The sequence below is a fragment of the Zosterops lateralis genome (genome assembly GCF_965231275.1).
Source record: "Zosterops lateralis genome assembly, chromosome: 3".
NCBI classification, from domain to species: Eukaryota; Metazoa; Chordata; class Aves; order Passeriformes; family Zosteropidae; genus Zosterops; species Zosterops lateralis.
Window position 1 is genome coordinate 61,872,189 of NC_139764.1, and position 24,882 is coordinate 61,897,070.

Genomic DNA, 24,882 nt, shown 5'->3' on the forward strand with positions numbered 1-24,882 from the left:
TTCAGCTTGCTTTCCAGCTCACATTCAGCAAAGATTTTAGTAAATAGAGTGACAGAATATCCTAAAACTTAATCATTCTTTTGCTGGATACTTGCAGGAAATAAATTCTATTTTACCAAGCTCAGTTTTGCCAGAAGTACAAGTCTAAGGGGCTGGTAGATATAATAGCTAACTATTTTGTTATTCAAATTACAATGAAAAATACCAGAAATCTATGTGAGTATTAGAAATCATTCATTCATTAACTGAATACATTGAAATAAAGAAATTAATATATAGGTATAAATGCATAAACAAAGGACAGAGACAAGCCAGGAATGTTTTAATGCATTCATTCCCTGTCTTCAACATGGAGGATGGACCAAGAGGGTCTCAGTGCCCTGACCTGGAGGACCATGACTGTGAGAATAATCAACTCCCAATGGATCCTGAGCTTTTGTGGGATCTGCTGCTCCAGCTGGATCCCTACAAATCTACGGGGCGTGATGCCACTGCAAACCCTCTCTGGATGATTTTTGAATAGTTTGGGGAATCCAGAAAGTTTGACTACCAGTTGACTGGAAGCTAGCTAACATTGTGCCAGTTTTCAAAAGAGTAAGAAGGAGGACCCTGAAAACGACACATCTGTCAGTCTCTCTTCAGGGTCTGGTAAAATCATGGAAAATATTATTCTGGGAGATATTGAAAAATGCCTGGAGGACAACACAGTCATCAGTCAAAGCCAGCATGACTTCATGAGGGGAAAATCCTGCTTGTCAAACCTGATTTCTTTCTGGAAATGAGGAACCCACCTTGGTGATCTAGAAAAGCAAGGAAATGTATTCCTTTTGGACTTCAGCAAAGCTTTTGAAATTGTCTCCCACAGAACCCTTCTGGACAAAATGTCTCACAGCTGGATAACTGTGTTATGTGATGGGTGAGCAACAAACTCATGAGTTGGGCACAATGGGTTATAGTGAATGGGGTGACATCAGGTTGGTGTCCGGTCACTAGTGGGGTTCCATAGGGCTCCATCCACACCCCCGGGCTCTTCAACATCTTCATTTATGATTTGGATGTAGGACTCAAAGGAATACTAAGCTTGCCAAGGACACCAAACTGGGAGAAGCTATCGACTCCCTCAAGGGCAGAGAGGCCGTGAAGAGAGACCTTGACAAAACAGAGGGCTGGGCAACCACCAGCCATATGAAGTTTACAAGGGCAAGTGCCAGATTCTGCCCTTGGGATTCTGCCCTGGTTGTGTTACAGACTGGGGAATGAGGGGCTGGAGAGCAGCCCTGTGGAAAGGGTTCTGGTCCATGGTAAATTGAACATGAGTCAGCAGTGCCCCTGGCAGCCAGGAGGGCCAACCCTGTCCTGGGGTGCATTAGGCACAGCATGGCCACCTAGGCAAGGGAGGGGATAGTCCCCTCTGCTCTGCACTGGGGCAGCCTCACCTTGAACCCTGTGTGCAGTTTTGGATGCCACAATATAAAAGAGACATTGACATGAGGACGGGGAAGGATCTGGAGTCCCTTATGAAGAGGGGCTGAGTTCACTTGGTTTGTTCAGCCTAGAAAAGAAGAAACTGAGGAGAGACCTCATCTTTGACATCCTCACGGGGGGAAGTGGAGGGATAGGCACTGATGTCTTCACTCTGGTGACCAGTGACAGGACTTGAGGAAATGGCACAAAGATGAGACAGGGGGACTTTAGGCTGGATATCAGAAAAAGTTTTTTCACCCACAGGGTGCCTGAGCACTGGAATGGGCTCCCCAGGGAAGTGGTCACAGCATCAAACCTGACAGAGTTCAGGAAGCATTTGGACAATTCTTTCAGTCACAGAGTGTGAGTCTTGGGGTGTCTTTGTGCAGGGCGAGAAGTTGAACTCAATGATCTTGATGAGCTCCTTCTAACTCAGCACATTCTATAGTCCTATGATTCTATGAACTACAGAAAAAACATTCCCATTCATTATTATCCATGACAAACTACTGAATCACGGAAGAAACTGAAGAATATTATTATGTGTGCTTGAACAAACTTGAACAAACAAATCATCTTTCCAAATGGCACAGTTTGAAACAGAATCAGTATCTTGACTCACAGCCTCCTGTGACAGCAACCAGACAGAGCTACTACTAAAATGTTCAAGGTCATTTACTTAATTGTACTTATAATAATATTGGGCATTAGCTCAAAATGATTATGCAGAAAATTATTGCTTATGTTCCCAAATTATCATTTGCTCTGAAAAGTTGTGTAGAGCAGAGAAGTAATTTCGATGTCTCTGTGCCTCCTTCTATAAATAAACATTTTCTACATTTCAGTTGCAACACAGTAAATCATCACTTAAGTACAATTAAGCTGAAGCACTGAATGGTTTGTCTCAGAATGGAAAAGTACTTCTCAAGAAAACCTTTTACAGAAAGCAGATTCAGGTAGAAGTCTGACTTTACAGACTTCAAAATTTTGTGCCTTGGAGGCTGACAAGAAGGCACAATGACCATCATCCTTTCAATTAAATGGGCTTACATATGATTTTTTCCCCCCTAACAGCTATAAAGAAAGTAGAAGTAAAATAAGAGGAAAAATTCGTTTACTGTGCAGGTGAACAAGCACTAGAACAAGTTGCCCAGAGAGGTTGTAGAGTCTCCCTCACTGGAAATATTCAAGAATCATCTGGATGCAATCCTGTGCTGTGTGCTCTAGGATGACGCTGCTTGAGCAGGGAAGTTGGACCAGATGATCCACTGTGGTCTCTTCTAACCTTACCCATTCCATAATTCTGTGAATATATATATTTTAAAAATTTCTGTACTGAGCTTGAGTACACACACTTTCTTATTATAAATAAATAAAATAAATAAATAAATAAAATCCCCAATTATTTAGAAGATAAATTATGTCAATAAGGTGTATTAATGCCAGAACTCTCTAATTAAAAATATTAAACATAAGAATCCTTTTTGTTCTAAATAACTGTTTTATCTGAAAATTGGTTCTCTTAAAAAGATTTAGCAAAACAGTGTTCTGAAATGTTTTTTCACCAAAAATCTTGGCCAAATCATTCACCATACGGAGACTGTCTTACTGTCTTTAAAATTCAGAAAGGTAGCTCAGAGGCTTTACAATTTCCCATGGCATGATTACAGTTGTTGGATGGTATCCTGATATGTACATATGGGAGATGAACTGCTGTGCATTTTCGTGTACTACTTGAAACATTTTTAAAAAGAGGAAGATAATAAATTTCAAACTACAACAGAAATACTCAAAACCTGGATTGGTAGAGTCAGAGCTACTTGTCATATAAGACATTGAGTAGATCCCACTAGGTGTATGGAGCGATTGACCGTGTCTAGTCTTTAAAAATACATAGATTAACTCAACGGTACTCTCTGGGGGCTAATGGTTTGGCAGACTGACAATGCTGCAAGAAGCTCAGACATAAGGTCTCTTTTTTTTTTTTTTTTTTTTTTTTTTTTTAACATGCATATCAGCAATTACATGTTAAGTTATGTACTACTACTAATCAATCTATCTTTTGCTACCAGACTTAATGTGACCATGTATAAATTTGGAAGGGACCTTTAAAAATCCTTTAGTCCCCTGCCATGGGCATGGATATTTTTCTCTAGATTAGGTTTTTCAAACTCTTATCCAACATGGCCTTGAACACTTCCAAGCATGGAGCATACACAAATTCTCTGGCTGATCTGTACCAGTTCCTTGCCATCCTCACTGTAAACATTTTCTTCCTTATGTTCAATGTAACCTTGCCTTCTTTCAGTTTAAACCTATTGTTCCTTTTTCTGTCAGTACAGGCCCTGGTAAAAAGACCTCCTCTATCTTTCTTGTAATTCCCCTTTATATATTGAAAGGCTATAATAAGGTTTGCCCAGAGCCTTCTCTTTTCCAGGCTGAACAATTCCAATTTTCTCAGCCTGTCTCCAGAGGAGAGATGTTCTATCCCATTGATTGTTTTCATGGCCCTCCTCTGGACCTGCTCTAACAGGTCCATGTCTTTCTTGTGCTGTGGGCCACAGAGCTCCTCTGTTGATCCAACCAAATAAAGGACGAAATTTTTATCACTGTTTTCTTACTCAGTCTGTGATAACTGGCACATTCAGGTGTCTTTTATAAACTGCGAGCAAGACAGTTCCATCTTAGATTGGTTCTATCCTAATCAATGAGATGATGTACAGGGGCAAATTCACAAAGCCAGATGGGATACACGGTTGGGGTGAGTTCTAAGAAAGATGTGTGTGAAAATTAGTTAGAACAGTGTTGTACAATCCATATCATTCAGCAACTCATGTGAATGCACTCAATTTATAAAGCTGGTGTTCTTCCCCATTCACAATGCACTTATCAGAGTGGCAGGCCATTAAAATCTAACTTTTTGTTTAGCTCAGCTATGCATTTTATGCTCATCCATAGTTCTTTTATGCTACAGAATGGTCGAGATGGAACACTTAACTCTTTAACAGATGCTTGAATTTTGCATTTTTATTTTTGAAGTCTTTTTAATGGGTCAAAGTACCAGAACTGAAAGGAAATCCAGTTCACATGACTCCCAGTGTTGTAACTTAAAGGAAAACAAAATATTTAAGGCTTTCAACATACTTTTCAATGTTGATAGTAAATTTTTTGGAATTAAATGAAATTAAATTTTGTGACTGCATAAAGGCATTGGACATGTGGATACAGATTTTCTTCATATAGGAGATCACAGAGACAGAAACACAGACACAAATGTTAATGTATTTCTCCTAGCATCACAGTAATGCAATATGGATGGTAGCACAGGGAGAAAAGCAAAGTCTTTCTATATTCTGAGTGACTGCTGGTATATGAGGGAACAGTTAAGAGAGAGACTTTGCAGAAGAGAGTACAGATTCAGTGAAGTTAACAGAGACAAGTGGTAATGGCTTTAAATTGAAAGAGTAAACCGAGAGTAGGTTTAGATTAGATATTAGGAAATCTTCACTGCGAGGGTAGTGAGACACTAAAACACGTTGTCCAGAGAAGTTGTGGATGTCCCATCCCTGAAAGATTTCAAGACCAGGTTGGATTCTGGTCTACTGAAAGGTGCCACTGCCAGGCTGAAACCAGGTGATCTTTAAGCTTGCTTCCAATGCAAACCATTCTATCATTTTAAGATCCTCTTGTTTTCATCTGACATGAAAATATGGTTGTGTATGGGTAAGATTTTCAACTCCTCTCTCTGAAATGTAAACAAGCTTTACATGAATTAATAGTCAATTTTGACAGTAACATTGTAATGAAAATCTAACAAAAGGTATTCTGAGTGATGGTTTTCAGAGTTGCTGTTATTCTTTCTTTGTAAAAGCACAAATGGCAAAAATCCCACAAACCCAGAGTATGAAATGAGAATTTAATTAATACTGTATTATGCCAGAGAGTACCAGCATTCTAAGTCTGTGTAAAAGGGGTAGCTGAATGAGAAAAGAAATGGATTAAAAATATTAATTAAGGTCCAAATCCTTATTTTCATACTGGAGTCCTCAGTCCATTATTTCTTACCATACCATCATACCTCACTTTCAGGTTGGATTATAAATTCTAGGAGGCATGTACATAGCAGATAAGCACTCTAGCAACAGTAGTTAATAACAATAATGAGTAACTATAATGAATCATGCCTCTGTTGGGGCGGTCCAATGTATCTAAGAAAGTTATGGCTAACATTTAGACTAGCTCTAAATTCCCCTAGTACCGAAGATGTTGTAATTCTTTAAGCTGCCTCCACTTGAAAGTTCATATTGTCATGCAGTTAATGATCATATTGACTTTTAACTTTTGGAGACTGTTACCAGTTGATTCTTCAGGTGTCCCAAAAGCACAGTAAGTAAATGTGAAATGTTACAGAAGAAAATTAAACCAAGAAAATATTTCTATTTGCTTTATGAGAGATGCAGTTTGGAGCTTTTCTATTTGTTTTTTTTTTTTTCACATGCACATCAAAGTAAGTAAATGAAATTAAATACTCACTCCTGTTATGTAACGAGGTCTATACTGGATGGTTCCAAATAAGCCAAGTATGACTATAATAATGTGTATAAAATTTGCGAGGATGGGTGCCCACTGATAACCAAGGAAGTCAAATATCTGCCTCTCGAGCACAGAAACCTATGATTAAAAAGCAAAAGCATAAATAGATTAGAACAAACCAGAAAATATATATGAAGGCATTTCCCTTTCCCATATCCAAGACAATTATTCTGAGTTAAAAAAAATCCTTGTCAGCAGTAAAATGAGTTTGAAATGTTTCAACTTGTTGTTTCAATGAAAGCTGCACTTCTCACTGGTTATCGAGTTATATTCTACCAAGATACAAAACTGTTCACTAGAATGGTATGTTTGCAGGAGGAGAAATACAAACCACTTTGTTATATACACCAGCAAATGCTATAATGTTTTAGGGTATCAGTGCTGAAAATTTGTGACAATTTTATGACATCTTCTCAGCTACATTGTTTCCATTCACAACACCATCCTTTAGCCTGGTCCTGTCTCTTCCACAATTTCCCTGCATTTTGATTTTTATCTCTTCTCTCTATCCCAGCTATTCTTTCAATGGTTTTTTACCCATAATCAAATACATACAACTTTTTGACCTGGTAATGACTCTAGCTTACCTTTTTCCATTGTCACAAACATCAGCTGAAGTATAAACTCCCCCAAGACTTCAGATAAATAATTTCAAAAATCAGCTGAGGAACAATCCCATACTGATGATTACTGTTTATAAGCAATACCATTCCAAACAGACAGATAGTGGAAAAACACCTTTCTAACAGCACTCGTAGAAATAACTTCATAATTCCAATGCAGGTGTCCCTTAACTGGTGTTTTTACATTATGTAAAAAAACAGTACTGTACACCCATAGGTAGAATGACATGTTTTGACAAAAATAGTATTTGTGTTCATATTAGAAGGCAATGTAATGATGAAGTGAATTTAGACAGAAAGATCAAGGAGTTTCTCTGACAGCATTCCAACAATTTCACTAAGTGGAATAGTGAATTGATGAACTTCATGAAAATATAAATAATGAAAATAAAATAATATAATATAATTATCATTAATAATAATTAAAATAACAGCAATGTAAACACCACACTAAAAAAAGAGAAGAGAGAGAGAAAGATAGATAGAAAGAAAGACAGAGAATGAAAGGAAGAGAAAGAAAAAGAGAGCAGATGGTTGTTTCTTGATGAGCTTTCATTAAATAACAGGTGACTATTTACTGAGTTTATGTTATGCTGTGAATGAACTGAATTAGGTTTATTTGCCAACCACTCTGTTCATTTAAAAAAATAACACCTTCTGAGATCAAGTACTAAATGAGTAATTAACTACTACTCTTGTATGATACAGCTATGGGAGAATTTTTCAATTTCATGCCACAGTCCACTATCACAGCACCACTTTCTTTTTGAAATTAAGTAAGAAAACTTTTCATTAAAAGACAGCCTACACTTACATCAGCATTGGAAATGTCAAAAGGCTGTTAATTATATACTATGTACTGACCCTTGCTGAACTTTGAGATGTTCAAAATAATAATTATTTTCCAAAATAATCCTGGGCAAGTTTGTCAGCCATGTAATTTAAAATTTGAGTGTTCAAGTTTCATGTCAAACATTGAATTTCTCTTTTCAACAAAGATCCTTTTCACACAATGCATCCTGCATATAACCAGTCTTAGAATTTTGACTACCATTTTATTTTACATATTTATTGAAAGAAATTCTGTTCCTACATTATCCCAAATCTTCCTGAGATGATTTTTCCTGTCCTACAACTCTCCCTAGCAGAGGAAAGCCAAAGAAGAGTTCCCAGAATCCCAGTGCATGTCTAGTGGTGACAGTGAGATGAAGAAATAAAAGGAAGATCAAGCTGCATTAGGAACTTCATGAAAACTCAGACTGCCTGTGCTTCTAAGTTTATCATTAAGAGATATTTCCTTGACTACAGACACAGTAATTTATATTTAAAAAAGGGCCAACATGTGGCATGAAGCAGTATTACATAGGTCAGTGGGAGGTCTATTAGGTGTATCAGCAAAAGACCTGTTACACCTAAGTGCTGTTAAACACATAACAAAGGGAAAATGTTCCCTTTGAGCACAGAGCTTGTATTTTCATCAGATAAACAACGAGTAAATGAGAATAGCAAAGCCATAGCAAAAAGAGTCTAGACTGTACATGCTTCTAGTTTAGTAACAGTAGAGGTTCAGCAGACAAAAAACAATACATGGGAAGATGCAAATCATTCAAACAGCAGGAGATCATCCAGTTAAGTATGCCAATTATAAAGGAAAATTGCAGCATGCTAGTTAATTGTATAAAAAGTAGAAGACTTCATATCCCTGACATGACTTTTAGCCTAGAAGGAAACCATGCTATCAACATTTTGTTTTGGTTGTCATGGTGAAAGATGGAGTTCTACCAAAACTTATGAGACTGCATTCGATAAATTGCTATTCTGTGAGAATCTTTCCTTTTCACACACCAATGTACTCTTTGGTTTTTCCCTTTACTAGGAATTTCTTCAGTACCAAGCAACCACTCTCAGATTTTGTGGTCAGGCTGAACTTGGGGTGAGTAAATACCAGAAAACAGGGCACACAAGGCAGGGGGTAAATACAGAAGAAAAAGGCAGGTCTGCACCACTTCTGCCCATGTATATTTATTTTTCATTTGCCACAGGCAGACTTGCTATTAGATTTTCTCACGTCACTTCAAGGAATCAGCTGTGTGGGGACTGCTGGATATGTGAAATGGCAGCATTCTGGTCGGGTATGCACAGATGAAATGTTGTGGAAATGAAACTCTTCCTGAGAAGATCACACTGACATGGCAAGTGCATCATGGATTTATCAAATGGAAATTATGGCACAGAACTAGATCTTTATTCCCACTTCCTGAAGAGATGAAGGTGGAGAGAAAATAAAACCCATCCACAAACAAACATAAATATAATACAGATTTTCTACATGAGTTTCTTTTTTTAAAAAAAATCTCATTTGGTCTGTGTTTCAAAAAGGAGAAAAGCGGAAAGTAGGACAAAGTAGTGACAAAGACTATTAAAAATAGTATTATGTAGCTTCCTCCTCTTCCACAGATGTCAGAATCATAAGGGATTTCCTTACATAGCAAGAGAAAATATAGATCTGATTTTGAAAGCATTTAATTCCTTTACTTTTTGGTTAAACAACTGCACTACTTAAAATCATACCTACTAGCTTCAAATGTTTAATGTTTCAAGGATATTAGAGAGAAAGGAAAGAACTTACAAAGAAATATTAATCTTTAAAGTCAAGGAACTTTCTTCTTCCTCAGGGGTTGGAATTGGTATTGGCACTTTTAACATTTTTGTTATTGACATGGGCAGTGAGTGGGGTTTTGTGCACCCTAAAAATTTGCATCAGCAAGTTTGCTGATGACGCCAGGCTGTGTGGAGCAGTTGACATGCTGGAGGGAAGGGATGTCATCCAGAGGGACCTGGACAGGCTTGAGAGATCCATTTGTGTGAACCTCATAAAGTTCAACAAGGCCAAATGCAAGGTCCTCCACCTGGGTTCAGGCATTTTCAAGCCCAAATACAGGCTGTGCAGAGAATGAATGGATTGAGAGCAACCCTGGGTAGACAGACTTGGGGTCCTTTGTGGACAAGAGGCAAAACATGAGCTGGCAATGTGCACTTGCAGCCTAGAAAACTAATCCCATTTTAGTAATGCATATTTTTTTCCAGGCTCATGCTAAGTGTTGTAAAAATAAATACAAAATATAATGAACCCATATACTGTCAAATTTTCATAGCTCAAAAAAATGTTTCCAGATTCTTGTCAGAGGCTGGTTGTTAATAGATTAGCAGTGTTACTGACCTTGAGGGATCTAGGAATTGAATTTCCAGAGGAGAATGAAAAAAGCATTTGGAGATGATTCTTAAAGTATATGATTAGACTAGAATTTCAGACAGGAACCACAAAGGAGAAACCAGTCAAAAGATGATTTATAACACAAACTCCAAAATGGAAAATGACTAAGTGCCTCTGCTCAGACAGGTCCTTGAGAAAAAACTCAACCACAACTACTTTACAATGATACAGAATCCAAACTTTGCACTGATATAAATGAAAGTGCACCTAGGCAGACACACAAGAGGATATGTACAGCCCCTGCCAGCCAAGATCCTTGGACAGCCAACACAGCACACTGGCACTCAGCACACCAGGGCTGGGGCAGGGTCACACAACTGGCTGAGGGGTTGTAACAGGCTCTCAGTAAACTCCAAAGGAAGAATATTAGCTTAAATTATAGTGCAGGAGAATTAAACAACTGTGGTTTATATCGTTGAATTTTGCACGCTAAGAATGAGGTAAAAAAATTAAGTTCTAATCACTAACTCATTAAGTCCCCTCAGCAAAATTGTGTTCTATCAGATGCCCACACCATCTAATAACTTGCTTCTGCTTTTAAGTTAGCTTTTAAGTTTTTTTAATGACTTTCAGTTCTTGCTCTGTGGCATAGAAATTAAAAAGAGCCAAATAAATACAAATATTTTTGGGCCTTTAGCTTATGAATGATTTCTAATGCTAAAGCCTGCCTGCACAACTACAATATCCCCAGCTAACACTCCTCCAGGACTTCCATCATTTTGAGGCAGAATACATTTATTTATGCCATTCCTTAGAGAGGTTCATTTAATTTTTCATCAACATTTCAGATAGTATCCTGAGATAGAGGGCCCAGTTACTCAGAAAATTCTCCACAGTCACCCAGCAGAAAAACAGATTAATATTTTGAAAGTCAAATCTGTACAAAATACACAGACACATCTGGAAGTGTGCATGCGCATGTGAGGCAAGTCTTTTACTGCAAGACAGCAGGATAAGTAAAAAAAAAAAAAAAAAAAATTAAATTTATTTTTAATTTTTTTTGGGGATAAGAAAAAAGGCAACATTAAAATTAAGTCCTATGAAGAACTGGGGACACAGTGGTTCTCAGCACATCTAATATAAACCATCAAAACCATAGCAAGAACAGGTAATTCAAGTTAAAATCAAGAAGGAATTAGTTTCCACTTGTCCATTCATTCCTCAAAGGAATCACATATATAATACTAAGCCACCATCCTTAATCCATATGATGTTGCTGAGAGAAGGAATAGGCCTTCACCACACTTGATAAGAAGGTAATCACAGTTTTTAAAAATCCTGTGTAGGACCACATTCCTGCATCGTATTGTGTATAAGTGGATTTCTGCTGTGACCTACTAAGGACAACAAACCTCTCCAAAGGTACAGAGTGCATTCTTAGTCTCAGCTGCTGCCTTCCCAACTGAGCACAGCAATAATAAGAAAATGGCAAGTACAAGTCCTCTGCAGTAGATTTGCTGCTATCTAGTAGTGAGAAGCACATCTACACAGCATTGTAGAGATAACTGTGCCTCAGCTTGCCATATTTTTTACTGTACAAGACCAAATTCACTTTTGCTAATATTTAAAACAACAACAAAAATCCAGAATTTGTGAGGTATATTAGATTTCAGTACTCTTGAAACCAGCAGACCATTTCAGTTCGTTTATTTGTTTCAAAGTTTCATACACAATTGCACAGTCCATCCCAATGACTTGCTTAGATGGGTTAGAGCCTGAAGTTCATGCCAAAATTTGGATCCCAAATATTAAAATCAGAGTACAGCAAATTTTGTGTGTGTGTGCATATGCTTTAAGACAACAGAGTTTCTTGTTTCTGGCTGGTCACCAGTAGCAAGACTTAGAGATGTGTAAGAAGCCATCCTTTTGTGTGTCTGAAAGAAAACTTAAAAAATCCATGAGACTACCAAGAAGCTAGTAGTTCAGCTACAGGATGAACTTTAGCAACAGGTGCTAAAAGTTTTAATCCCTCTAAAGTATTTTATTTCCTATTAATGAATACTTGTAATAACAATTTGCTCATTATTTAATATTTGCATTCCACCAAACCCAGAGAGAGGTGCATAAAAGTGGTTTGCTCTGAAACTGATAAATTGGGTCAAGTTATGAGGTTTTTTTTTTCACCTTAAAACCAAGATAATGTATAGCACAAAATACTCAGCTGCCAAGTCCCAGCTAGGGTGTGTAACAAGGTGGCCAGCTGAGACTGTGGACAAAGGAGGGATCCTGACTGATGGGTTAGTGATCACCAGTGGGAATTAGTTTAAACACGGCCAACATAGGAGTTTCCTTCCATCTCTTTGGACTCCTATTTCTCCCTCCATCTTTCTCTCTTAATCTTTCTCTCTTTCTTCCCTGTTCACATCCTTCTAGCAGGAACATCAAATCACTGGCAGCCATGCCTTGCTTTAAAGTGGCAAAATTAAATTTTACTGACACTGAAAGCTTGAACCAATTCTAAATGTAAAAATACTTTTGAATTAAGATTTAATAGTAATTTATAAATGAATAGTCTGAATAGGCCTGCAGTAAAGCCTGAAGGCAAAATCAAGTATTCAGAGATCATTCAGAGAGTTTAGCCTTATCAAATACTTTCAATTTTTTTCTGTCTTTATGGAGATATTTAACAATAAAATAGGTCTTGGTTTCAATCAAAAAGATACAACTAGTTTCTACACACTGGTTCAAATTACACTATATTACATTTGTAAACTCAAGAAAGATGTAATAATGCTGTCATATAATTTACAGAAGGAAGTATCTCAGGTATCTTCAGGTAGTGAACCTATCTTCTGTGTATGATTTTCAGTCCAGAACAAACTCTGGCTTAATACCTAAAAAAAAATAATTATCCTGTAAGAACAGCCTAAAATTAGTCTCTAGTTCTCAGCAGTAAAGGCACACCTGTAAGAAACTTCATTAGCCAAATTATTTTGAGTGGAGTTGGCAGAGATCACTCATTATCTCATCAGGACTGAGTCTCATAATAATAAGAATCAGGAATCCATTATCAAAGGCATCTATCAAGTGAAAACAGCCAATCTAGAGTCACTAGTTTTTGTGTCTTGGTGATTTTATTTGTACACAGGCATATAAGAGTGTTCATAAAGCAAGAGAGAGAATGACATGGTGAGAGAATGGCAAGTACTCTATGTCAGAACTGTAAGGCACAGAGGGCTCCTTTGTAATCTCACATTCCACAACTAAACCTGGATAAGCAGAATGCTAACTTTACTGTCCTTACAGAGATCTCTCTCTTAAGATACTTCTACTAGAGTAATCGTTATTACTACACAGAACATTTGAAGCACCTGCTACATTTTCATTCCTTGGCATCACCTGAAAACTGATATTTAAACTATGCAGATCATTTTATGGAAGAAAGATAATCGACATCAGTCATAGACAGAAAAGTTTCTACATGCTGAACTTTGCCTATTACCTGTGCATAAAGCCATCCATCCTTAGGGAACTCCAAGTACTGTGTAAGGGATCAAGGCATCTTCTCTGCAACATGGCTACCTTAGAGCCAGGCTTGCCATCTGGTCTCTACATAGAGTCCAAGGATGAAGCACAAGATCTCAGATCTCATCTTCCAGGTGTCCAGTGTTCCCAATTCCCAGGTCCAGCACCTTTAAATTTAACGGCAGCTGGGGAACGCAAATTATTGTCTACAACCCAGTTCTACAAACACAGTTTCTATCCAAAGCATCAACTTTTTTTTTTCCTAATGTAAAGAAAATGTAGTATTCTCATAGGCTAGTTCAATACTTAATTCAGCTCAAGAACTGTTGATTGGAACTGGCTAATTTGCATCCTATTTCAATATTTTAAAATTTTTATTTAATCTTCTTTGGAACATGATTATAAGGGGAAAAAAGACAGCATATGAAGCACTTTGTGCTGTCATTTTCATTACAGGAAAACTCTAGGTCATTTCAACTCCCATGGACAGCTAGAGTGAGTCAGTCAGATACTGCACCCACTGAATATTTCAAGGAAAACAAAGGGGTGGGTTTTTCCTGATTTTATGAAACAATATTTTTAAATGAGTGGGACCCTAAGCTTTCTGTTTTGAGAAAATACAAAACCGATCACCTTCCCCTATCATCTTCCCCTTCCTCTGTATTATGAGTAAGCAGTACAGATTTTAGTCTCATTCTCTAGCCTTTTCCAACATTAATGCTTCAATAAAATTAAGAAGTCTGATCATTCTTTTTCCCTAGCCCCTATGACAAATGCAATGAATATAAAGCTAGTCTGTAATGTAATGTAATTAGGTGTGCTGAACTCTTTTTAGTAGCCAATTGATGTATAGATACAAATATTTCCTTCTCTTAATACGTTCTTTCTGAAATACTATCTATTTGCATCCAAGCTTTATCAACTTAAAAACTAACAAATACAGAAAAAGGAACAACTATAATAAAGTTCCAACTTGGTGGGTCACCAAATTCTCTTCCTAGTCTGTTAAACTGAAAAGTTGAAATGTGAGGGACTAGGAAAAGGATAGATGCAAAGCTCTGACAAAAGAATAAACACACAAGATGAATGCTTGATATATCATATGGAGCTAATAGGTATTAGTAATGATGAGAATGGTGCAAAAATATACACTTCAATGCAAGAAGATTGTCCAGAAAAAATGTATTTGGAATAAAATTAAAATTTTCAAAAGAAAGGGAGGCACTGGAAAAGAAGCAGAGATACTGAAGATGGATATAACTGGCCTGCTTATTTGGATAAATGTTTATTGCAGTCAAAAACATTTATCTGAGAATAATTTGCATCAACTAATTTGAGACTAAAGTCAGATTTTTAGTGGGTGTTTATTTTGTATATTGAAGGCTAGTGTTGTGTCCTGGATTAAACTCATTTGCTTACCCAAACTATGAACTCAAGCACAGCGGCACATTCTCAGAAGTTATTGCAATGATGAAAATATTGTTAAATACCTAAAATAAGGCTTTTTAAACTTTTTTTCTGTTCTCATATGGTAAAAAATTGATAAAAATATTATATTTATATTGAAAGAAGTAAAGAATCCATTTGCTGACACCATTTGGTACTTTAATATTGTGAGGAAGACTGGAGAGGGCTGCCTAACAAACCTGCATGGATGACATGATGTTTATGGTAGGACTTTTGCTCACAAGGAGAACCGATCACATACAGTAAATCAAGAATTGCTTCCTTGTCAGAATTTATCCCCCACCCTTCTGCATTTGCCTTCAAATCTTTGTTTTCCCCACCTTACAATTTGCTTTCTTTAATTCAGTGCCCACAGCAGTTCCTCTTGGAAGCAGCAAAAGCTATAATCTAGGACTGCTGCAAGCTCTCCTCCAGCAGAGGCCTATCCCTGCCAAGAGCTGTCATCATTCAAGTGGCACTTGCTGGCAAGATAGCACAGAGTTGCAGCAATTTCTTTCCACTTTTTCATACCTCATATCCCCAGCTGTTCCAAGGGGGTGATCACCTTGCTGGTTTCATGAGGTCTAGAAAATGCAGCAATAATTATTGTGCTGGCAGTGCTGAAGGCAGCCAGCATCACTAAGGCAGGAGTTGGAATGCAGCCCAACCAACATAGCAGAATCTACTAATTTGTTGCACTGAATATTTTGTTGTAAGAAATAATCACGAGCCTTGTGATAGACTATGAAAGGCAAATTACATTGCCTGAGCCAGAGCATTCTACAGTGCCTAGCAAAAACCAAAGAAAAAAAAAAACAACAAAAAAACCCCCCACAAAAACAAGAACAAAAAAATCCTAACAAAACAACAACAACAAATCTCAGAAGCAAAACTGAACTTGACAATTTTAGGTTAGCTGCTTAAATCTTGCCCTTTAAATGTTCTGGCTTGTCAGCAAATTACCACCTTGAATTTACAAAAAAATTATCTTCTATCTAGTCATGACCAGTCAAAAAAAGATATATTTGTAATTGATTTTGACCAATTCTGTGTGTATTACACTAGCAGGAGAAGGCTAACAGTGTTCACTTTAATTTCATATTGCGTGATACCTTACAAAAAAATTGTAAAAATTTCAACAATTAACCTTTCTTCCTATAAATGTATAAGCATTTTAAATGATGCATGTCTGTGACTTTCTAATCCCTGATAGACAGCAGGTTTTAATACAATTATTTGAGGGTAACTACAGCATCTTTTCCAAGGCAAACTTCTATTAGTAATGGAAAAAATAGGAAAAAAAACCCCATTTACATAACACCAAATGTCTGAACATTTCTTAGTGGTATAAGTGACTTCTCTAGAGAGAGTATTTTTAACTCAAGGAAAAGATAATCTGATAATATTGTGCTTGCTGCTTCTCTGCCTGGGCAACAGCATATCTTTATGCTATGAATGCAGCACCTGCTGGTTCCTGCTTTCTGCTGCATGGCACTGCTTTGACTGTGGTAATGGTTTACCCAGTGGTTTGCCTCTAGCCTGATGACATACTGATTGGAATTCCATTTACAGTGAAGACATGGGAAACTGCTGTCCCCGGTAAATAATGCAGTTAGGCGGAAAAGGAACTTCAGTTAGTGAGAACTGCCTTCTTTCTAAGCAGGAAAAAGTAAATGAAGCAGAATCAACCTCTTTCACCCCTGCTGCTCTGTTACCTCAGCCAGGGAAAGAAAGGATCAATGTCCATTGAAGATGCCTTGATATTGACAGGTAATTCTACATTGGAGAGAAGAAGGAATAGATAAAGCTTGTGCACATCTGAGAATATAGGAGGAAAAAACAGGAGTCATCAAATTTTCCAGTAACATATCTCACTATACAAAGTAAATTATGGTGAAAAATAAATAGGGTAAAGACAACTCTGTACTCTGGGAACCTAATCAAAGTGCCCCCAGATTTCTTGGATTTCTGTTGAGAACTGACCATGGCTGTCAGCACCAATAATATTTTTAGGGACGTTCATGTCCTTGCCTTGTGAGAAGCTCAGGTAGGAGCCATTGATTCCTGCACAGCTGCCCTCCTCTAGATGAAACTGTCTTCCCTGCTGTGGGGAGAGCTGCTAAACTGCAAGTCTCTTCCTTCATCCTCTGCCTAGCAGGTTTCACCCCACACATGGCTGTAAAACCCTTTGAGATAAGCAAATAGATCTCCCTCTTGTAAGGATACTATCTTAGAAAAGAAGCCACTGGCCCATCCCAGTCATAACTTCTATTTAGAAAGCAGATGTGAGGTTGAATCTACCTAATCTAGGACTCTAACTTCGGTCTACATTTTAGGTATTGAATCTCCACCAGATTTCTGGTATATTGAATTAAAGTGTGTGTCACTGTAGGCCTCCAGAGGCAAATCCACTCTGACTAAGTGCCTAAGCAAGACAAAATGAATATAATCCATCCATTTAATCTAAAAGAACCATAATTTTTACTAAGTTAATCAATACATGTGATAGTCCAGGAATAGACTACAGGGGTCTATGCTGTTCCAGGGACTGCCACAGATTCCCCATGGAATTCAGAGACACAGTCTTACAGCTTCAAGGTAACACAGCTAGGCAGTATTTAAATCCTGATGTCAAGATGGAGCCATGTGGAACTGTAGATTTCATTGAGTTTCTCTAATTATTAAGTTCCTAACTTAGTTAAGTAATTGTGAATATTCTATTTTGTTTAATCTGTAAGGTGAAAGCTGTTCAAAGGCAAGTATTAGCATTCAACGTAATTATACACTGGACTTTCTCTTCCGTTCTTGTAAAAGTATGCCAGGAGTTAGAGGTGAGACCAAGAAATGTCCTGTCAACAATCAGTCTGATGGAGTATAAATTTGCTCAAATGCTCTTTGACAAGCTTCTTCTCTTCCTGTATGGAAGATTACAGGTTTGATTGAGGGAAAAAAAACCCCAAACAACCAAAAACAAACAAACAAACAAACACACAAACAAAACCAAACCAACCCCAAAACCCCAATTTATTATGGGAGAATTAACACTATCTTTGCTAAAAGATGTTAATAATCTCAGCATAACTCCTTTCATAAAGCTTCAGCAATACTGAGCACTTGAAGGAAGTATGTTGCAATAGGAAGTTATGCGAGAAAGTGCTGAAACTTTATCTAAATTTGCAAGGTAGACAATATTAAAATTGCCAGAATATTTGGAAAGGATATTACAACAGTGAATGACTAGGCATCAAAATGACAGATGAAATGAAGTCCTGATAAATGCAAAATTATGTACCTCCATGGGAAAGAATATTTACCATACACAGTGGATGATTCTAAATTAACAATCACTACTCAGGAAATTACAAAATTATTCCAGAAAATTAGCATAAAATGTCAGCTTGATGACAAACAAACCCCAAATTCTAGAAATCATTAAGAAAGACTGGGCAATGAAACAGAAAACTGCACTATCAAAGAGAGCATCACACTTGCAGCAGGAGATACAGTAAAGCTGGAAAAGTACAAGGAAATATAACTGGGATTACCAGAATAGTGGAAGATTTCTACAGAGGACAGACTAAACCAATTAGGACTCTTGTAGTCAGTAAAGAGAGAGCTGTAGGAAAATATGCAAAACTCTTTAAAATCAAGGATTACATAAAGCAAATAGGTAAGGAGCAAGTTTTATTACTTTTTCTAGCACTAGCCATAGAGGCAGTTGGTTGAAATGAAGTGAGAAAAACTGAAAAGAAGAAAAGGAAATATATTTTCACAGGATTAATAATGAACCTGGGAAATACATTTCGACAGGCTTTTGTGTTTTAGACAGAAAAAAATCAGATAATTTCATGGAAAATTAGTCCATTGATAGCAGATAAAAATGATGGTCTTGCTGCAGCCTTTGGTTTAAGAAATCTCATAATTACCAACTGCTGAAAGCTGAGAGGGTAAATTGAAGGAATGACCATGCTCCACAGGGTCCTGCACTGTTCACTAGGCAACTGCAACAGACTGCTGCTTGAGGCAAATTTCTGTGCTTAGGTGATCTTTTGTTCTCATCTAATATGGCTTTTTTGTCTTCCATTTGAAATAGCTTACAGGTTTGGGTTTGGTTGGGTTTTTTGGTGGGTTTTTTTGGGGGTAGGGGTTTGTTTATTTTTTTTTTTTTTTTTTCAATTTGAACTGCAATGATACAAGTTCAAAATCACAAACATAATTAAAATTATGCCCATTGACGGCATATGAGAATATTTATACTTACGCTTAAGTCACAGAACATTATGCCTGCAGACACATAAGTCTGAAGTGTTAAGGTTTAAACTGGGTCAGGAACAAAACCAATATAATCTAAAATAATACTGCCTGAACTTATTTATAAAATTACTTTTTAACATGATCATTTTGGAGACATTCCCTGTTTACATTTCAGGAACTCTGCAGGGCAGTAATCTCTCCCAGGTCCTGTAGAAAGCTGCTCTCTAGTGGCTAATGGGAAAGATCAAGAATTAGGAGAGTATAAAATGAAATAACTTCCTTTATTTACAAGTCCCTATCCATTTTATTTTCATTTTCAGCTTATTGTACCCACACATAACTGTGATGTTGAACAGCACTAATTCAAAACTTTTGAATAATACTGTAAAAGGTTCCATTTACTTACACATCAAGATACAGGGGGGCAAATAGGGAGGGCAAAGCTGAGGAACAACTCATTTTATTTATATTTTATTGTAAATGAGACTACAAGAAATCTACCTCGAGCTTGGATTTAGTAATGCTTTGTGATGGGTAACTTTTGTCTATCCTGGGACAGGTATTGCAGTGCTGATCCCACTCAACTATTTCTCTTCAATTGTTCAGATCCTCTGTGGTTGTTAGCAAGTCTACATATATAATTAAATAAATTTGGAGTTTTGTAACTGTGTCTTTCATCCAATTACTCATGTAAAAGGACATGAAACACCACTATCTTAATTTTAAAAATAAGGACTTGAAGAACAAGTAGGCTAGAGGTCTACCAAAATTCATCCATTTGAATACACTAGTATGGAGCTGACAGTGAAGTACAGTCTCTGCTTGCACTGAAGACAATTGTTAGGTGGCACTTTTCTTTTGTAATCTAGAACCTGAGAGAACCATCTATCCATTTATAATAAACATCTGTTACTTTTATTATTATCTGGTTCTAATAACATATGCCATGAAAAAATGCAAGACTGTCAAGTACATTAACAATAAATTGATGGTGTTCCTGAAGCTTTAAAAGCATAGAAAATACAAATAATTCCTTATTTTAATTAGCCCCATCATATCAGCATAGCTATTGTGGCACCAAGAGGTGACACATCTGGTGGAAAATGTATGTACAGGATACACCCCCACTCAATACTATCATTGTAATAAGAACAAAACAGTCAGTGTATTTTGAAATTAAAAAATATGAAATTTTGAAATTAAAAAAAATATTACTCAGATATGGCAGATTAGTGCCACATCATGCAAGCTGGAGCACAAGACAGAAAAAATCTTTTGCAAGCTTAAAGTGCAATACTTTGAAGAGAAAATATATATTCTATTTAAAGTCTGGATAGGAAGAAAAGAATGGCAGATGAAAGGCTCCACTGAATGCTTCATAAGCCATCCACCAACCACTGCATGTTGGCCAGAAAAAAAAGCTACACCTTATTAAGTTATAAAAGGGAAGGTGAATTTGGCACTAGTGGAAAAATACAGTAATTTTGGTTACTGATGAATAGATGTCTCTAAATGAAAGAAATTAAAATTCTGCTTTGAAAAGAGCCAACATAACGGAAATAATGAGCTGGGGGCAAGGCACACAAGACATCTCAGACAACCATCCTTTTAAGTCTTTCTATACAACTGATCTTAGACTTGAGGCTTTTCATACCTAAATTAGCAATCCATTTGCTATGGGCCAGAGAACATGAATGAACATACACTCATAAGTTGGTTGGATAAGGAAGTTTCCTAGGACTTTGCACAGTTTCCTTGAGATGCAGGTAGCTAAGAGTTCTAGACTCCTTGACTTTGTAAACTTACGTTATACTACGCAATACATATCTTCTTAGAAGAACAAAAACATTCAAAATAAAAACGATTTTTTTTTAAGAGACCACCAAATCACACTTAAAGCACTTTCTTGTTGTGAATCCACAAATGGAAGTGACTAGAGATAACAGAGAACACAGTTGGTATCAGAAATCTATAGAAAAACTTCATTATTGTAGCAACAATACAACAACTTCATTGCCTTGGAAAGCAGCAGTGATATCAAGGGCAAACAGCTAATGATTAAAAACAACACAAATCTGGACACAGAAAGTAATAAGGTAGGGAATCAAAGTTCTATTCCTGCTATTTAAAGGCAGCAAATATGGATTTAAGATGAACCACTCTGACACTTAGCATTTACAAAAAAGGTGACTTATGTACATATATAATATAGGCTTACAAATCTGTGCTTATGACTGGGGTTTTTTACCCATTTGGTTCATTAACCTAGGCAATGGGAAATATAATTCCACTTGTATCTAGATATTATGACTCCATAACAGGCAAGCTATTAATATTGTCTGAGGGATAACATCATCAGATACCTCAACAGAATCACAATAATATGAAACATTGGAACTGTAGAAAAAACTCCTTTTTTTCATGAATACTTGATAGTGTTAAGACACAGAGAGATTTATGATCTTATGGTATATGTTAACATAATATTTTTAATTTTGAATGTGTTTCTTAACTTGAGCTGCTCTGCCATGTCACTGTGCTCCTCATTCTGTACTTTACTGGCAAAACTAAATAGAATTGAGCAACCCCAGAATGTGTTTTATGGGATTTTGCCTAACACAAGTTCGTGTGACTCTGCAATACTGCTGGGGCAGCATTTCATCACTAAATCTTATTAAACGATTGTAATCCCATGCATGTATACAGCAGATATTGTCACAAAAAATTGAAGTCATATTAAACTGGTATTGTTCACTCTCTAGATACTTTTTTCAGGAGAATTTTTTTGAGAAATTCCCTCAGGCTTTGGTGATTACCTTTTTATTTCTTTATCTTACCACTATAAATTAAGACATATGCCATTAGCGAACAAAATTAAAAGCCTCATAGTTATAAGAAGTATGAAGCCTAGCCATGAAAAAAAACCCAAAACAGATGAAAGAAATTGTCTATAGCTCATACTGTTTTCATTCTAGTACATGTAATTTTAACTCACATTTTACTTGTAAAACTGTGCTGGTTGCCCAGGCAGTGGGGGACCTGCCCTGTGCCAGGCATGGCCAGTTCCACTGGGCTCCAGCTCACCCATCCTTGGGCAAGGCCGAGCCCACCAGACAGGACGGCAGTGCCTCGGGGAAGTGTGTGTAGGGATGGGCAGGACACAGCCCATGAGCAATTAATGAGGGGAAAAAAGTGTGAGAAACAGCCCTTTGAGGCCCAGGATGGAGGTGGGGAGGAGGTGTTCCATGTGCCTGGACAGAGTTTCCTGCAGTCCCTGGAGAGGCCACACTGGAGCAGAGAAACAGCAAAAGGAAGGAGTGGGGAGAGGATCTCTCATGGGCTGATCCTAACCACCTATGCCTCAGCCCCATGCACCAGTCCTGGTTGGGGAGGTAGAGAAGTTGGGAATGACAGAATGCAGTTGAGGCTGGGGAAAAAAACAGGTGAGGGTAAAGTGTTTAGTTTTTGTTTCCCACCATCCAAATCCACTTTGGCAATATATTTAGGTTTTTCGGGTTTTTTTCCAAATGGCATCTTTTTTCTTCTTGACAATAATTGGTGAGTGTTCTCCTTACCTTTATCTTGGTCCATGAGCTTTTTCATCTAATTTTTTTGCCCCTGCTCTGTTGAGGAAGGGGTGTGAGAGCAACAGGGCGAGCACATGGCAGCTGGCCAAGGTCAGCCCACCACATGGCTAGGACAAACTTAAAAGCAGGACAAAAAATACTGCTCTTAATAAATATGATTCTGATTAAATATCTCCTAGGATTTTTATAATGGTTCACTATTCCTGCAGAAGTCCATAAAAACTGCAGCTGGTAGTTCAGCATCTCTGGGGCTCTCAATTTTCAAAAAAATCTTTGCTCAGAAATGGCTTATACCAATTACATGTATACATAGCACAACAACTTGTAAAAAGCAATATAATTGTAAAAAAAACTTGTAAAAACACTGTAATTGATCAAAATTTCTTTGAAAGATAATTTCTGTGGCTTTTCAAAATTTGAGCTGTTTGACCAAACTGCATGAAAAATACGTTTTTAAAATCAGGAAATAAAGAGCTATAGTGAGTGTCTGTTCTACCCTAACTTACCTGACTTATTCTATGAAGCCTTCAATTATTTTGGTTGAGCTTGCCTTGTCTTGCTGGTCTTTATAGAAAACAGAAGGCACAAAAGATAACTGATGTTTTCCCATCTGTTTCCTTAATAAATGCCCTTTGCTACAAAGGACTGGTGTGCAGACAAGAAAATAGGAGTCACTTATCAAACGATACACTCAGCGCCGCCAGAGATCCAAGCTGTGTTTTGATAAGGATTTCCTGGTTGATGTGACAAATTTCTGCCTGAATCTCAGAGGTATCTTAGGCATCTGGCGAAAACACTTCATCCAGATCATGAAAACAAATCACTTTTAATTAGTAAATACCTAAGCCCATCTCTCCCCATCCCCTGAAAAAAAAAAAAAAAAAAAAAAAAAACACCTTAAAAAAAACCCTGAACAAAAATCTCCAACTAAAATAAAATACATCTGACTCTGACATTTGGAAACATGATGCCATGCTATTTCCTAAAGGCCCAAATAACAAGACTATATAATAGAAAAAAAAGCCAAAATCAGAACTTGACTTGTATGTAAACATAAAACCTTCAATTTGCAATAAGGAGAATCCATAAGCGATTACTCCAGTCAACCCTCACAAATTAATAGTTTGGTCTTGGATAAATTTTTAAATGCAGCTGTATGAAATCATGAAATGTTTTCAAATATACACAGCTAACAGCATTTTTTTTTTCTGGTAATATATTTTATTACAGATAAAGCCCTGTATTCTTAAACAAAAAGAAAGAAGAATCTAGATGCACCATTTATTTAAACTTCCCTACTGTTACTAATTTCAACATACTAGATCCTTTCAATGTAATTGGCCAAAAGGGCTTTTCATACTAATGCTGTGATTGCAAAGTACTCTGTCAAGGATGCTGCAGTCCCTGCACTGTGCAAGGAGCACAGGTTCTGTTTGAATCTATCCCCTATTGTGTATCTGGCTTTCTCCACAATACCCTATGTTACCACATAACGCTGGCTCTTCATCTTTTTTACCTCAGACAAAGGAAATCCAGACAACAGGCTCTCACACATGCTGCAGTCATAGGTACACAATTTACAAAAATAATTTAAAAAAATATTCACAATCAAGTTGAAAGAATCAATTTATCCTGCTTCAATCAGAATAACCCAATTGTTCAGGTGCCATGTGTATGATGTCTTTTTTGGCACTGTGTGTTATAAGCCACTGCCAGAGGCAGAACTTTGAGATAAATCAATGATCATTCCCACATGCCAAACCAAGAAACTGTCAACAGTGTGAGGCACGTTCCACTTTAAATGCCTGCAGCACCTTCCCTATGTCTTAGTAAGTAGTTGGGGTCTCTGACTGGGTTAGTCCTGATAGCCTGGAAAGGAAGCAATACATTTCCCAGAGAGCTATAACTCTGGAGAAAGTAGCAAGGAGAGAAAAGGGTTTATGGACTAAAAAGCTCTTTGGCAAAAGGTCAAACAGTAGATGAGTATAATTCTTCAAGGAAAAAAGAGAAGAAGAGACTGAAAATGTTACTTGACAAAGCAAAAGAAAAAGCACACTCACAAACTGATGAAAGAGCTGAGATAAAAAAATCTGCGGCATAACAATTAGACAATTTTGCAGTGCTTTTCTCAACAGACTGAAGTTTCTGGATTTGAAATAGTTCTTTTGGAAAAAGA

General features: G+C 37.1%; 1 protein-coding gene across 2 annotated transcripts in view; it reads right to left on the reverse strand.

The window, feature by feature from the left end:
* The window catches only part of NKAIN2 (sodium/potassium transporting ATPase interacting 2), a gene marked incomplete at both ends in the record, with an annotated part of 534,677 nt that overhangs the window by 285,364 nt on the left and 224,431 nt on the right, over nt 1-24,882 (reverse strand). For both annotated transcript variants that reach the window (XM_083857719.1, XM_083857720.1), the window contains one exon: nt 5,998-6,135. In XM_083857719.1, the coding sequence (XP_083713845.1) occupies nt 5,998-6,135 (138 nt within the window). The remainder of the gene's footprint in view (nt 1-5,997; nt 6,136-24,882) is intronic.